The 14,682-nt window shown below is 49.1% G+C and overlaps 1 protein-coding gene across 1 annotated transcript; it reads right to left on the bottom strand.

The window, feature by feature from the left end:
* Positions 1-560: 560 nt before the first annotated feature.
* On the bottom strand, positions 561-4,407 carry LOC116516396 (glutathione S-transferase theta-1-like). Its single transcript, XM_032228839.1, has 4 exons — positions 3,982-4,407; positions 3,328-3,415; positions 1,660-2,644; positions 561-1,571 (listed from the first exon to the last, which is right to left on the bottom strand). Exons 1-4 carry the CDS (start codon positions 4,139-4,141, stop codon positions 1,371-1,373), a joined length of 1,434 nt encoding a protein of 477 aa, XP_032084730.1. The 5' UTR covers positions 4,142-4,407; the 3' UTR covers positions 561-1,370.
* Positions 4,408-14,682: the final 10,275 nt, after the last annotated feature.

The raw sequence follows: 14,682 nt of genomic DNA on the forward strand, positions 1-14,682 counted from the left end.
GAGGGTTAATAGCTTGGGTGAATGCACTGGGGGGGGGGGGGGATAATGGAAAGTGGGAGAAGCTGCACTGTGGGGTGAGGTTGATGGGCAGGGATTGTTTGATGGTTTCTAAGGCCACAAATGAGAGTGGGGGTTGCATTTGTAATTTTCATTTGTTTCCTGCTGTAGATTGGCTAACAACCATGCCACCATTTTTCAGAAATTGCAACATTAATGTTTGCCAGGAATCAAGGTTACACCAAACTCTGGGAGCTTGTGTAGTGCCCTAAAGGTTTAGGTGCATCATTTGGCATGTTTTGAAACAGGCCAGATTGCTTTGCGTCTGCTCCCACATAGTTCCTCAAGGGCCTTGCTGGGCTGAGGGGCCACTTCCATGTTAATCCCTCTTTGGATCGCTGCCACATGATAGAAAGTGTCTGTTCCAGAGGTGGCATTCAGCAGGTTCTGACCAGCTCTGGAGAACCGATAGCGGAAATTTTGAGTAGTTCAGAGAACCGGCAAACACTATCTGTGACTGGCCCCGCCCCCATCTATTCTCTGCCTCCGAGTCCCAGCTGATCTGGAGGGAATGGGGATTTTGTAGTAACCTTCCCCTCCCATGCCCACCAAGCCACGCCCACAGAACTCTGTTTGTCTAAACCAGCTCAGCAGAGATCTGGCCAATCTGATCACACGGAAGATCAAACCAGTTCATTCCCGGGACAGCTCTAACCCTTGAAAGCTGCCTTGGTCTTAGGGTCTCTGCACCCTCCAGATGTTCCCCCATCCCATGAGATATAGGAGTTTCTTGCCTGCTGGTGGGGGCTCTTGCTGAGAGACTTCCTAGGCCGGTTGAGGCTTCCATTCCCAAGTGTTAAGAAAAACTTTTGGAATTAGAACTTGGGAGCTACTTGTTCCACATGTGATATATTTAATATTATTGACAATTATTTTATCTTATTCCTTACTGGATTTTATTCTATTATGCTTCCACAATATGTATTTCCTAAAGAATTGTGGACAATAGACAATTGAAGATGAATAATCTGCAGTTCTAACATGTATCCATGGTTGGCAAAAGTACTTGATTCCTTCTGAACCTGTGTTGCAGCCTTCATTCACAATCTGGGCTTGCACAGGGTAGCTGGGAATGGGGAGAGTTGCTCAGTAGCCCACCCCCCACCCCCATGAAGATGGTAATATGCTTATGCCAACCAGAATTATTCCAGTGCCTCCCCTGGTTGAGGTGAGCCAGGCAATAAGGAAAGGGGCTTGGAGCAAGGATCATTGGAAGCCAAACCTGAAACCAGGGCTGGCTGGGGGTGGTGGGCAGAGGATGCAAGAAGAGCTGGAACAGGGAGGGGGAAAGCTCCATTGATAAATTTCCATGTTTATTTCAGCATCTTCAAGAGCAGGGGTTTCATCTGTGCTTTCAGGGGTGGATCAATGATGATGCTCTTCAATTCCTGGGGGTTCAGGATCCGGTTGTGGGCTTCCATGAAGAGGTCCTTCCCCAACGTCAGCTCCACCCTTTTGCGCCACTCCTGGAGTTTGGGGCGACCCACAAGGATGTCGCAGCCAGCTCCCAAGGGCTAGAGGAGGCACAGCAGATGGCAGAGGTCTGCTTTGGAAGACTCCGGGTCTCCTTGCAGGGGTCGGCTGTTGGGGGGGGGGGCTTACTTGCATCAGCTCCACGATGGCCACCAGGTCGGCCAGGGAGATCTCTGGGCCAATGAGGAATGGCTTGTCCTGCAGGAACTTGTCCTCCAGCTTCTGGATGGCGAGATTCAGTTCCTCCATTGCTTCATAGAGCTTCTCTGGGGACACTTGATGGCCTACAAAGAGCGGGATCACCACCTGCCCCACAGAGACATGCAGAAGAGAGGGAGAGGAGATGAGCTTCTCCCAGGCAGGTGCCAAGGGAGGGTGTGGAGACCTGGGCTGGGACTGGGGCTCCCTGGGGGGCCCCAAGGGCTGGTCCTGTGGAGGCTCTTGCCAGGTTGGCTGTTTGGTTCCTTTGCTGCTGTCTCCCTTGTTCTGAGGAGAGTGCCAGAAGATCTGAGGAGTTGCTGCCAGGAGGAGTAAACAGGAGATGGTCCCCTGCTGCCTCGGTCCTCTCACTGACACGTCTCCATGAGTGTATGTTTTGGGGGGATACGTAACACCCCCAAATGATCTGATTGCCAAGGGTGTCCTTCGCATGGGCTTCATTATATCTGTGAGTTGCCAGCCATTGCCGAACTGGCTGGGGCACATGCAACTCTCCAAGCTTAGGTTGCTTCTCCACTGCCACTCTGTGGCTCCCTGTCTTCTATGTGGGGATGCACACCCCCCCCCCAGTCTCTGACTCTTAACACCCCTGCAGTGGATTTGGTAGGAAAAGCAGCATCCCCAAGTGCCCCCCCCCCCCTGAACCAGGCCTCCCCTTCTACTCCTCCTGGGACATTGGAGGCTCTGCAGGGCCAGTGGGGGGGAGGGGGCTGCACCGCCAGTGAACAGGAGGTCTGGTCTCACCTTGAGCCAGAGGATTTTGGATGTACCCGCCCGAATGGTGCTGATCTGCCAGGCCAGGTACTCGTCCACACGGGCTCGCTTTTTCATATCGGGCGGGTACCAGTAGCTGGGAGTGTTGTATTTCCGGGTCAGGTAGAGAAGGATGGCTGTGCTGGTGAGCAGAAGACAAAGAGCCAAGGCAAGAAAAAGACTGCTTGCTTTGAGGCACTTAAGAGATCATTAAGCCAAACCTACTGCTGTGGGCAGGATCCAATCATCTCTCTGTCCAGACAACCTTCTGCTCCAAAGGTCAGCCATTCTGCCAACCAAGAGGGTTTTTGGACTTAATTGTGTGTGTTTTACTGTATCAGGAAGTCTAGGTCAGAAAACCCATTCTCAGCCCAGATCTCTGAGCTGTGGCTTCACTGGAGGGAAGGCCAGGCTTTCTTCTTCAAGAGCTGACCACGTGCACACACACACCCACCCCATGCATTTGAGCAGCCCTTTCTTGGAATTGGCAGAAGCAGACCAGGATTTCATCCCTTTGGCCTTGGTCTAGCTTTTGGTTGGCTGGAACCCAGTCAGCATTGCAGAGAGCTTGTGGGAACTGGCCCTTTGGCCGGGTGTCCAGGAGGCCCCAAATTGGAGGGGCCCTCTTACACTTCTGGCTTTCAAGCCGCGGGTGCCACTGTCACCAGCCCAGTTGCAACTGGAAGGAACTTTTTATTCCAGCCGGAGGGCACAAATCCAGCTGCTTTTCCACCAAGCCAATAATGCTGTTTGTTCTCCTGGGGACCTTTCAGTTGGTCCAAGCAGGTGTGGCTGCTTTCCCCCCTCCTCATCAGGAGTCCTCACCTCTCTTCTAGGATGAAATCTCCATCCTTCAGGACAGGCACTTTTCTTAGGATGTTCACCTTGTTAAATTCTTCAGTGAAGTGTTGCCCTAACATTGATAAGTTACGTCAGCCAAAAAGAAAACTTCAGAATCCAATGCAAAACAGGCTTTCCACCCACCCTCTCCTCCCCTCCTTAGCTGGGCGCAATCCACAAAACTAACAGCTCACCACTCCCCCTGTTTCCTTCCCCAAAGCCTTCAGGCTTTCCAAAGTTGTTGGGGGAAGCGCTTTCTCTTTGGCCTCCACCGTGATATCTGTGCTCAAGAGAAAGCATCAGGATGGGAAAACCCCCAATGGCTCCAAGATCTTGGAGAACTTCCAGGCTGCTTGTCTGCCCCTCCAGTACCTCAGACAGGGTGGATGGGGTAGCTGGAGTCTGCTCCATGGGGAGGACAGAATGTTGCATCCCCAGCAGTGTCAAGGCACATAGCTGTTTCCACCAAATGGGGAGATGCCTCCAGACATCCCTCAGGCGCTGCTGGTCACCTCTGAAACTTCCTGGAGGTGGTGGGGAGCCTCAAGGGGACCCTGAGGCAGGGAGCTTTGAGAAGAATGGGGGGAAGGAAAGGGAAGGGAGAAAGGGGGGTTGTAGGGGAACTTCACCCCACTCCACCTTTCAGCATCTCAACAGGCTTCATCATGAAAGGGATGTTGTTCTTTTTGGCAAAGATGTAGACTGCCCTGCAAGGCTGAGAAAGCAGGTCCAGGTACAACTCCAGCACCATCGCGAGGACCAGCCGCAAGTGGGCGGCACCAACGGAAACCTCAGGCATCTGATTGGCTGATGGAATAAGTGGCCCCGTGACCAATCAGGCCAGGCCTTTGCCCGACCCACCTAGTCGGTAGCCCTTAGGTAGGCTATGGCTGCAGATGCTCTCGTGGCTGGGGATGTGAGGGGTTTGGGGGCTTGGCATCCAATTCTGCATGTAACTTCAGGTCATGTGGCTGTTTTTCTGAGTTGTGTGGTTGTGATCTGCATGCCTTTGTCCAGGGCGGGATGGAGCCCAATAGATGTGGCAGCAGTAGCCAATGTGGGCTCTTCCGCTGCCAAGGACATTGAGCCATGTGCATGACACAGGAGTGGTGTGCTTGTCACTTTCATCCCCTTCCCACAAGAAATGGGAAAGCAGCAATACAAATTATGGTTTTACTGAAGCATTTGGAGGTCTCTGCTCTCCTTAAAATGAATTCCTCTCCAGCCATCAGTTTAAATCATGTTTTTATTATAAAATTTTTTTATTTATTTATTTTACAACTCCTCCTTCTTTACATATTGTAGAAAGTGTATCAGCTGGTTACAAAAGGCTTTTGTGCATCTCTTCCATCGTCATCAAATATAATTCATATTAATTCAAGTATCTTAACTCAAATATTTACTATATTGACATCATCATACCTCCACTTTATTTGACTATAGTTATTTAAACATCCTTCATCCTTAAATATACTAAGATTTTTATTTTGTTTGTCTTCTTTCATGTTCTGTGTAAGCCGCCCGGAGTCCTCCAGGATTGGGCGGCCTATAAATCTAATAAATTAAATTAAATTAAATTAATTCAATACATAACCACATAATGGCATTTCATTTACTTATTTGTAAAATCCTCCATTAACATTAAATCCTCATATCCTGTTTTAGCTAAACATCCATAATATTTAATACCAAAATTTTCCAATCCTCCATGTATATAATTTATTATCATTATCCTTTCTTTATTTAACTATATCCTATATCATAACATCCCCCTATTAGTTAAAACTTAACTGTATTTAATTTTGTTTTTTAATTATAATTATTATTGTTATTAATAATCTTTATATATAGTCCAAAAATATTTTTAACCTTCCCTTCTCATATCCAATTATTACTTATCATAACAGCTCAACATTGTATACATTACTATCATTATCAATTTTTATTTAACTATACCTATTACCACTGGGTTTAGCTATTTGAATTATACTCTTCTATCTATCAACCTGTATCTCTCCAATAACAAAACAATCTTATATCTACTGCCATTTGTGGATCCAATTCTCCAAACATCTTTTTAAACAAGTTTGTACGAAATGATCTTTGCACCTTCTTGTTTATAGTATCTCTCATATAATGTTGACGTCCACCTTTTGTTTCCTTTATCAGCTTGTCTTTACTTCTCAGCAGTGTTATCAAATATTTTGCAAATAGTATTTCATAGACCATAAGTTCTTTAATGCTTTTTTCTCCTTCTATGTCCTGTCCTTTGAAATAAATTTTCTCTCCATTTAATTCCTCTTCAAATATTCCATTCTTTCCTCCCTCAGAAATAAACCAATTGCAACAAATATCAACAAGCTCAAACTCTTTATATCCATCCATTTCAATTTTTTGAATTTCCATCTTATTTTGTATTTTGTATTTGATAAACATCCTCAGTTTTTTCATCACAATTTGTTGCCAAATACACCAGATAATCCAATTTTTTTTCAATTCTTTGTATCAAACACCCCCTTCAAAGCTGAAAGTATTGCTTGGAGAGAGGCTTGAAGAGACGCCATGTTTACACACAGTTGTATTTTTTCTTGAAAGCTCAGCAAGACTAAAAACACTCGGCAGCGAAAGCAAAGTACAAAGGAATAGCTGTACAATCTTATCAGATGTTAAGCCAGAACAGCCAAGCAATAAAAGTGTCAGGGTGTAAACAGTCAATTTATAGCTTAAAGAGAGTCAGAAGAAATGTTAAAGTAGTCCGTCCATTTGAAAAGGTTTACTTAGAATCAATCCATGTAAATAACATTTTAAAAGTAAGATAACCACTGTCCAGAACCATTACAAAAATCAAAATCGCCGCTAAGGTCTTCTATTCTTTGATTAGAGTTAGTTTTAAAATTTTTAGGCGTCCGTTTTTTTTAAACAATAAAAGTTTCTCACCAGCTTAACACAACACTTCTCCATATTGCCCTGACTTTGTCAGTCTTGAAGGATTGGGATTTTTACTGCTAGCAGAAGACTTTAAACCTGCTTTTCTCGGAGATTTTGCGATATCCCCGAGATCAGCAAGATGTAATCTTCCTGTTCACCATCTCTTCGGGATGATTTAGGTCCGTTAGAACCCCCCCAGCAATAAAAGTATCGAGTGCGATCTCAGAGCTTTGAGATCGCACGTCGTCTCTTCACGGCATCCAGGCTCGCCCCAGTTTAAATCATGTTTTTAGTCAATAGCACAGCTAATCCAGCTGTTATGCCTACCTGTTTTTCTGGGTTCATGTGATACACTAAACTAAAAAATTACTTAAAGTAGAGGTAAAGGTTCCCCTTGCATACAGGTGAAACTCAAAAAATTACAATATCGTGCAAAATTTCCTTTATTTCAGTAATGCAACTTAAAAGGTGAAACTAATATATGAGATAGACTCATTACATGCAAAGCAAGATATTGTAGTTCAAGCCGTGATTTGTCATAATTGTGATAAGTTGCATTACTGAAATAAATGAACTTTTGCATGATATTCTAATTTTTCAAGTTTCACCTGTATATGTGCTAGTCGTTCCCAGCTCTAGGGGGTGATGCTCATCTCCGTTTCAAAGATGAAGAGCCAGCGCTGTCCGAAGACATCTCTGTGGTCATGTGACTGGCATGACTAAACACCAAAGGCGCACGGAACGCTGTTCCCTTCCCACAAAAAGTGGTTCCTATTTTTTTATTTACATTTTTACATGCTTTCAAACTGCTAGTTTGGCAGAAGCTGGGACAAGTAACGGAAGCTCACTCCTTTATGTGGTGTTAGGGATTTGAACCACCGAACTGCCAACCTTTCTGATTGACAAGCTCAGCATCTTAGCCACTGAGCCACTGCGTCCCCTAAGATTACTTTTAAAAACCTAAAAAATTAAACTAAAAAAACCTTTAAAAATTCAACCTAGGTTAACGCTGACCAAGCTTGGCCTGCTGTGAAAGTGAGTTAATTTAACCAGTCTATTAAACCGATTCTTCTGTTTTGTCAGTTGGAAGGTCATCAAAACTCCAACATTCCCATTCCCCACCTCTGAGTGCCTATTCCACCGCTGCAGCCATTTAGTGGGTGGAAGCCCATGGCAGGAGGCAGCAGCTGAGTGAAAAGTACAGGCAGTCATCAACCTACGACTATAACTGCACAGAATTTTTTTGTTGCTAAGTGAAACAGTTGTTAAATGAATTTTGCCCCATTTAATGACTTTTAATTATTAATACTTGTTAAGTGAATCAGTGCAGTTGTTAAATTAGTAACATGGTTGTTAAGTGAATCTGGCTTCCCCATTGAGTTTGCTTGTCAGAAGATCACAAAAGGGATCACATGATCCCGGAATACAGCAACCATCATAACTGTTAGGAATGTAAGCTAACAGTTGGGTTAGCAATATATAAGCCATGATAGTAGTACTGTTTCTTTAAGTACTGATGTAAATGTGATTGGTTGCTGTTACCTCAAGCGGCCATAAGATGGAGCCAGAATGACTGTTAGCTCTCTGTTTGTTAGATGCTGATTGGTGGATACTGCTTGTAGATGTCGTGTATTGCACAGCGTGAATTACTGTGAGTTTTGCTACAGACGTGTCTACACGTAAATCCACATCAGGTATTGCTATATTTTTAGGAAAAGCATTAATTGGATGGCAGTCTATTCGTCAAAAATATTTAAGTTTATCAACAATGGAGGCTGAATTCTCATGTTTGTCTTTTGTTATGTACGGATTTGGTTTATTACAAACAACTCATACAGGATATGGGGATTAATGTACAAGAGCCTATTGTTGTATATGAAGACAACCAAGCAGCGATTCAGATGGCATCCAATCTTGCTTTAAAGACAAGGACAAAGCACACTGACTTAAGATATCTAAATGTAAGACAAAGTGTTAGTAGTAAACTGACTGATTACATTAGTATTGTATGGCTGAAGTATTGTATGGCTGAAGATAACATTGCAGATCATTTTACCAAAGCCCAATGAAACTTAAATGTTGTGATGAATACGGACTCAGACTGTAAGGTTATATATATATTGCCTATCCAAAGGGGAGAATGTTAGGAATGTAAGCTAACAGTTGGGTTAGCGATATATAAGCCATGATAGTAGTACTGTTTCTTTGAGTACTGATGTAAATGTGATTGGTTGCTGTTACCTCAAGCGGCCATAAGATGGAGTCAGAATGACTGTTAGCTCTCTGTTTGTTAGATGCTGATCGGTAGATACTGCTTGTAGATGTCGTGTATTGCTCAGCGTGAATTACTGTGAGTTTTGCTACTGTTAGCGACTTTGTGTGCTGAAGTGATTATATGATACTGGACTGTGTTTGATGGATCACCCCTTAACTGGGAACGTTGATGGCTGACTGTGTTAACCATGTATGAATTGGACTCTGCATACCTCAATTTTCCAGAGAAGTAAAATACTATCTGTTTTACTATTCAATGTCTCCGTATGCTGGTTTATCCGTTCTTCCACACCACTCTCACTACGCTTCTCTGCACACATTCGTTCTCCTAATGGGGAGCTTACCAAATAATAAGGACATGCCAGTGACCAAGCATTGAAATTCTGAACGCAGAATCAGAAGGATGCTGCAGCGGTTGTGTGAAAAATGGTCACTTTTTCAGTGATGTTGTAACTTTGAATGGTCACTAAATTAACTGTTGTAAATTGAGGGCTGCCTGTATCTGTTGGCATCAACCCCCTTTTGCCTTCAAATGCCTTGAAACATCCAACTCTGTATGTAACTTCCAGTCATGTTTTTCGAGTTGTGTGGTTGTGGGTCTGCTTGCCTTTGTACTGACCTGGCACAGCTCTCAATGTTCACCCAAGGAGGACTTTTCTAAGGCTAAATGGAAGTGGGGGCGGAGGGCGACTGGCTTGAGGTCACCCAGCTGGCTTCCCTGCCTAAGCAGGAGCAGAACCTGGGTTTCCCTGCACCCAGCCCAGTGCCTTAACCATTATACCATGCTGCTTCTCCATGGAGAAAGACAAATAATTGGAATTATTTGGTTACTCCTCTCCAAAGTTGAGAGCAGCTTTGGACTACACGGGCCACAAAGTTGCTATCAGGCTGGAATTGGCAAGGAAGGTGGAGGAAAGTGGGCTTGGTCTCCACTATGATGTGACCTTTCCTGACCCAGCTGAGCAGAACCTAGACAGGCCCAAGCATAGGGAGAAGGCAGGGTGGGCAGGAGGGTTCCAGGAGCAACCACCTTTTCAGGACCCATCATCCTCAGCATTGAGCACCCCAGGCCAGGAGTAGAGCAAAGAGGGAGCAGGCCTCAGGACCAGGGCGGGTGATCGCTGGAGGCTCCCCAGAAGGAGACCCTGTGGCTCAGTGACGTGCGGTGAGGTTGATACCTGGTGAGGCTCAGCACGGCAGCGGTCGGCCTCGGCGGGGGGGGGGGAATTTGCATTGCGGGAGCAGCCAAGCGCCCGGGTCTGCAGCAAAGGCGCTTGGTGGCTCCCGTGATGCAAAGTGCCCCGCTGCCCCCCCGCTGTCCCAGCCTGCGTCCGCTGCTTCTCCAAGCTCCGCCGCTGGAAGTCCCGGATCGCCTCTGGGGGAAGGCTGAGTGAAAAACGGAGCGAAGCTTCTCTGCGGCTTCCCGGCACTGCCCAGAGCCGGGTGAAGGAGGGGTGGTGGTGGTGGCGGCGGCGGCTGCTTTAAGTGCTCCCTTGTCTCACAGCCGGGGCCGCTTCAGGCCGCCGGCCGCTGACACGTGCTCCTGCAAGAGCCTCTGGGCAGTGCCGGGAGGCCGCAGAGAAGCTTCGCTCCACTTCTCACCCAGCCTTCCCCCAGAGGCGATCCGGGACTTCCAGCAGCGGAGCCTGGAGAAGCAGGCCGGGGCAGCGGGCGGCAGCATCGGGGATGGTGGGGCACTTTGCATTGCGGGAGCCGCCAAGCGCCCAGGTCTGCAGCAAAGAGGCAGCCTCCTCCTTCTCGCCCACTCCTCTCTCCTCTGAAGCATGTCCCGCCCAACGTAAGCGTGCTCAAGAAGACACGATTGGCTGCTTCCAAATCAGGAGGCGGGAGAATTAGTGTCTCTTTTCCATCTGAACTTCTTTGCCTTTTAACTCTTTATTAACTTTTAGAAGGCGAAAAATTCCTTTTTTTTTGCGCATGCGTGAGAATGGGAATGGCTGCCGAGCCTTACCGCTCCGGCTACCGAAAGACAATAAGGGAATAGTTCGGATGACCAGGACCCCGGACATGGAAACAGAGGGGTTCCTGCAGGACACGGACGTTCGGGCTCTTCAGGGAGGTAACCATTTGAGGAGGGGGCTGCATTTGAGCGGCTCCTGGACGGCGTTGCCTCCCTCGTCTCTTTCATCGACCTATTTGTACAGCTGGCTGGCGGTGGTGGCGGAGACAGCTTTGCGCGAGAGGTGGCGGTTTCGGCCCCGTTGCTCTGGGAAGTGCTGGACCTTTCCTTTGACTGAGCAGTACCGAGACGTTAGTTTGTGCCCCGAAGAGGGGGTGGGGAGCCCAGGAGAGATGTCTATCGGGACTGGGGGACTGGCTTCTTGCCCCCACCATAGCCCTGTTGACTCCCCCCCTTCCCTCCTGGCGCGGTGTTCTCTTTCTCTCTTGCCGCTGTCCCTGCGGGGCCCCACGTCGCCTGATCATCTTTCTGCTTGGACTGGGACTCAAGGAACCCAACGACGGGCCTCCTGTTGTGACCAGTGCCATCCGCTGCTGCTACTGCTTCAGGAGTATCGCGTTAGCCAACGCTATTGCTATTCACTGGATCATCTTGCATCAGACGCCATCACTCCGGAGAGGCAACGTGCTGGCAGCTTGGACTCCCCCGAGTGGCCACTACTGCAACTGCAGCCCTCGGATTTTCATATGTATGAACGAACTACACCTGTTCAATCAGTGTTACCTCTCTCTGCCCCAGTGTCACTACTGCAGCCACTCAGACTCTGCCTTTTACTACACGTTTGGCAGTCCGGACCCAACATCTTTGGCAGGCCCCTAAACCATCTAGACTCCTGGGACTTCTCAATCTTGCCAGAGGGAGGGAGGCACCATCTTCCCCCCTCTATATACCTTCAGTGGATTGGAACTGGGCTTTTAACCACCTTGCCAATTAATTGCCATAGGAAGGGAGAGGAGTGGAGTACCTCTCCCCCCCTCCCCCCCTAGGAGAGGGTGGAAGACACCTTGGACTACCACAAACTTAGCACGGACTTGCCAACTTGCGCAATTTTTAATTTTTCAATTTTTAATTTTTAAATTGGTATGTTGAGTGCATGGGATTGTCTGGGATGGTGTGAATGACCTCACTTTTATTATTATTATCATTGTAATTTGTGTTTTTAATTACTTCGTGAGGACTGCTTGTGTGAGAGCTTGGGTATGATTGATTTGGAGGGCCTGCCGGGGTTTGCGGGGGTCACCGGGGTGGTCGGGGGGACTATGTCCATGGGAGAGGGTCGGAGCATTGCGGTCTTAACAGGGAGAGGCAGATATGGCGGGGACTTTAGGGCTGGCCATTACCGGGGAAGGAGGGTTCGCTACACCACAGAGATCCCTCCTTCCGGCCCTATGAGTCCCACTCCAAGGTCAGATGGCGCGAGCAATCAGGACCCTGGTCTCAGGCTGCTGTAGCTAAATGCCAGGTCTGTTGTTCACAAGGCTCCCCTCGTCCGGGACTTGATTTTAGACGAGGGGGCAGACCTGGCATGTATTACTGAGACATGGCTGGGCACGGAGGGAGGAGTCCCCCTCGTAGAGATGTGCCCAGACGGATTTCAGGTGCTTCATCAGCCGAGAGCCCAGGGAAGGGGTGGCGGTGTGGCTATTGTAGTCCGGGAGTCTTTAGCACCTCGTAGGATCCCTGCTCCAGAGCTTGCTGGGTGTGAGTCCCTACTAGTGAAGTTGGACCTCAAGGGTCAAGTGGGCTTGCTGCTAACATACCTGCCTCCCAACTGCGTTGCAGCAGCCCTCCCCTCGCTCCTCGAGTCAGTAGCCGAGCTAGCAATTGAGTTCCCTAGGCTAATGGTTCTGGGGGACTTCAATTTGCCTTCGCTCGGTGAACACTCTGATGGAGCGCAGGAGTTCATGGCTTCCATGACAGCCATGGGCTTGACCCAGGTAATCCGAGGCCCTACCCACTCAGCGGGACACACACTCGACCTCGTATTCCTCTCGGAGCAGTGGAGTTATGATCTTGGTCTGAGGGGAAATGAGACCATTCCCCTGTCGTGGTCAGACCAGTGCCTACTGAGGCTAGACTTCCAGAGGCCAAACCCCCACCGTAGGGAGGAGGAACCGACCAGGTGGTTCCGCCCCAGGCGACTTATGGACCCTGTTAGGTTCCAGACGGAGCTTGGGGTTATTCCAGATGCTCTCGCCCACAGTTCGGCGGAGACTCTTGCTGCGGCCTGGCACTCGGCAGCATCAGGGTCTCTGGACCGGATTGCGCCACTACGGCCCCTCCGGGTCAGCGGCTCGCGGAGGCCTCCTTGGTTCACCGAGGAGCTCCGCGAGATAAAGCGCCGGAGGAGACGCCTAGAGCACCTGTGGAGGTCCGATAGGTCCGAGTCGAACCGAGCACTGTTGACAGCATGCACCAAGGAGTACATTCGGGCGTTAAGAACAGCCAAAAGATCACACATTGCCTCCTTGGTAGCGTCCGCCAAGTCCCGCCCAGCCGCCCTGTTTAGGATAAGCCGCTCCCTCCTAAATAGGAGGGAGACGGGGAACCCCCTACAGGGTAAGGCTGAGGAGTATGTTCAGTTCTTGGCGGACAAAGTTGCTCGGTTTCGATCGGACATGGACTCCACTCCTGCAGATCCAGCCGAGACACAAGGGAATGATCTGGCAGACCATCTCTGGGTTGAGTTTCAGGATGTTGCCTCCGGGGATGTGGACAAGGCTATGCGAGCTGTGAGTGCCTCCACCTGTATACTGGACCCGTGTCCCTCCTGGCTGGTTGCCAACAGCAGTGAGGTGACACAAGGCTGGATCCAGGCAGTTGTTACCGCCTCTCTTCGGGAGGGGTACTTCCCCACCACGCTTAAGGCGGCGGTGGTGAAGCCCCTCCTGAAGAAACCGTCTTTGGATCCAGCAGTTCTTAATAACTACCGTCCAGTCTCCAACCTCCCCTTTGTGGGGAAGGTTGTTGAGAAGGTGGTGGCCTTCCAGCTTCAGCGTACCTTGGAGGAAGCTAACTATCTTGACCCCTTCCAGTCCGGCTTCAGGCCCGGTTACAGCACAGAAACCACTTTGGTCGCATTGACCGATGATCTCTGGAGAGCCAGAGATGGAGGCCATGCGTCCATCCTGGTTCTCCTTGACCTCTCAGCGGCTTTCGATACCATCGACCATGGTATCCTTCTGCGACGACTGCGGGAGGTGGGGGTGGGCGGCACTGTTTTGCAGTGGTTCTCCTCCTACCTTCGGACAGGTCGCAGTCGGTGTTGGTGGGGGGGCAGAGATCGTCCCCGAGGCCCCTAACTTATGGGGTGCCGCAGGGCTCGGTCTTATCCCCCCTACTATTCAACATATACATGAAACCGCTGGGCGAGATCATTCGGAGGCACGGGATAAAATACCATCAATACGCGGACGATACACAGTTGTATCTGTCCGCCCCGTGCCAACTCAAGCGGTGGACGTGATGAACCGGGGCCTTGAGGCTGTTAAAGACTGGATGAGAGCTAACAAACTGGTACTCAACCCGGAAAAGACCGAGTGGCTGTTGTGTTTTCCTCCCAACAATTTGGCTAATGTTCCATCAATCAGGCTGGGGGGGCAAAATTTATACCCCTCAGACAGGGTCCGCAACTTGGGAGTCCTCCTGGACCCACAGCTGAATTTTGACCATCACTTGTCAGCTGTGACCAGGGGGGCATTTGCCCAGGTTCGCCTGGTGTGCCAGTTGCGGCCCTACCTGAACCAGGAGGCCCTCACAACAGTCACTCGAGCCCTTGTGCTCTCTAGGCTGGAATACTGCAATGTGCTCTACATGGGGCTGCCCTTGAAGAGCATCCGGCGACTTCAGCTAGTCCAGAATGCAGCCGCGCGAGTGATCGTGGGCGCACCGCGGTTCGCCCACATAACACCGATCCTCCGTGAGCTGCGCTGGCTACCTGTTGATCTCCGGGTGCACTTCAAGGTCCTACTTACCATCCACAAAGCGCTCCATGGTAGTGGGTCTGACTATTTGAGAGACCGCCTTCTGCCAATTACCTCCCTGCGTCCCATCAGGTCGCACAGGGTAGGCCTCCTCCGAATTCCATCCGCCAGTCAGTGCCGACTGGCGACTACGCGGAGGAGAGCCTTCTCAGTTGCAGCTCCGATGCTATGGAA

Source organism: Thamnophis elegans, chromosome 13 (genome assembly GCF_009769535.1).
Source record: "Thamnophis elegans isolate rThaEle1 chromosome 13, rThaEle1.pri, whole genome shotgun sequence".
In the NCBI taxonomy this organism is placed as follows: Eukaryota; Metazoa; Chordata; class Lepidosauria; order Squamata; family Colubridae; genus Thamnophis; species Thamnophis elegans.

Excerpts from the sequence above, each read along its gene's own strand:
- LOC116516396 (XM_032228839.1), bottom strand. The coding sequence starts at position 4,141 with ATGCCTGAGGTTTCCGTTGGTGCCGCCCACTTGCGGCTGGTCCTCGCG. Across the intron at positions 3,416-3,981 it reads GCCTGTTGAGATGCTGAAAG|GGCAACACTTCACTGAAGAA; the intron begins GTGGAGTGGGGT and ends TATCAATGTTAG. Across the intron at positions 1,572-1,659 it reads CCATCGTGGAGCTGATGCAA|CCCTTGGGAGCTGGCTGCGA; the intron begins GTAAGCCCCCCC and ends TGCCTCCTCTAG.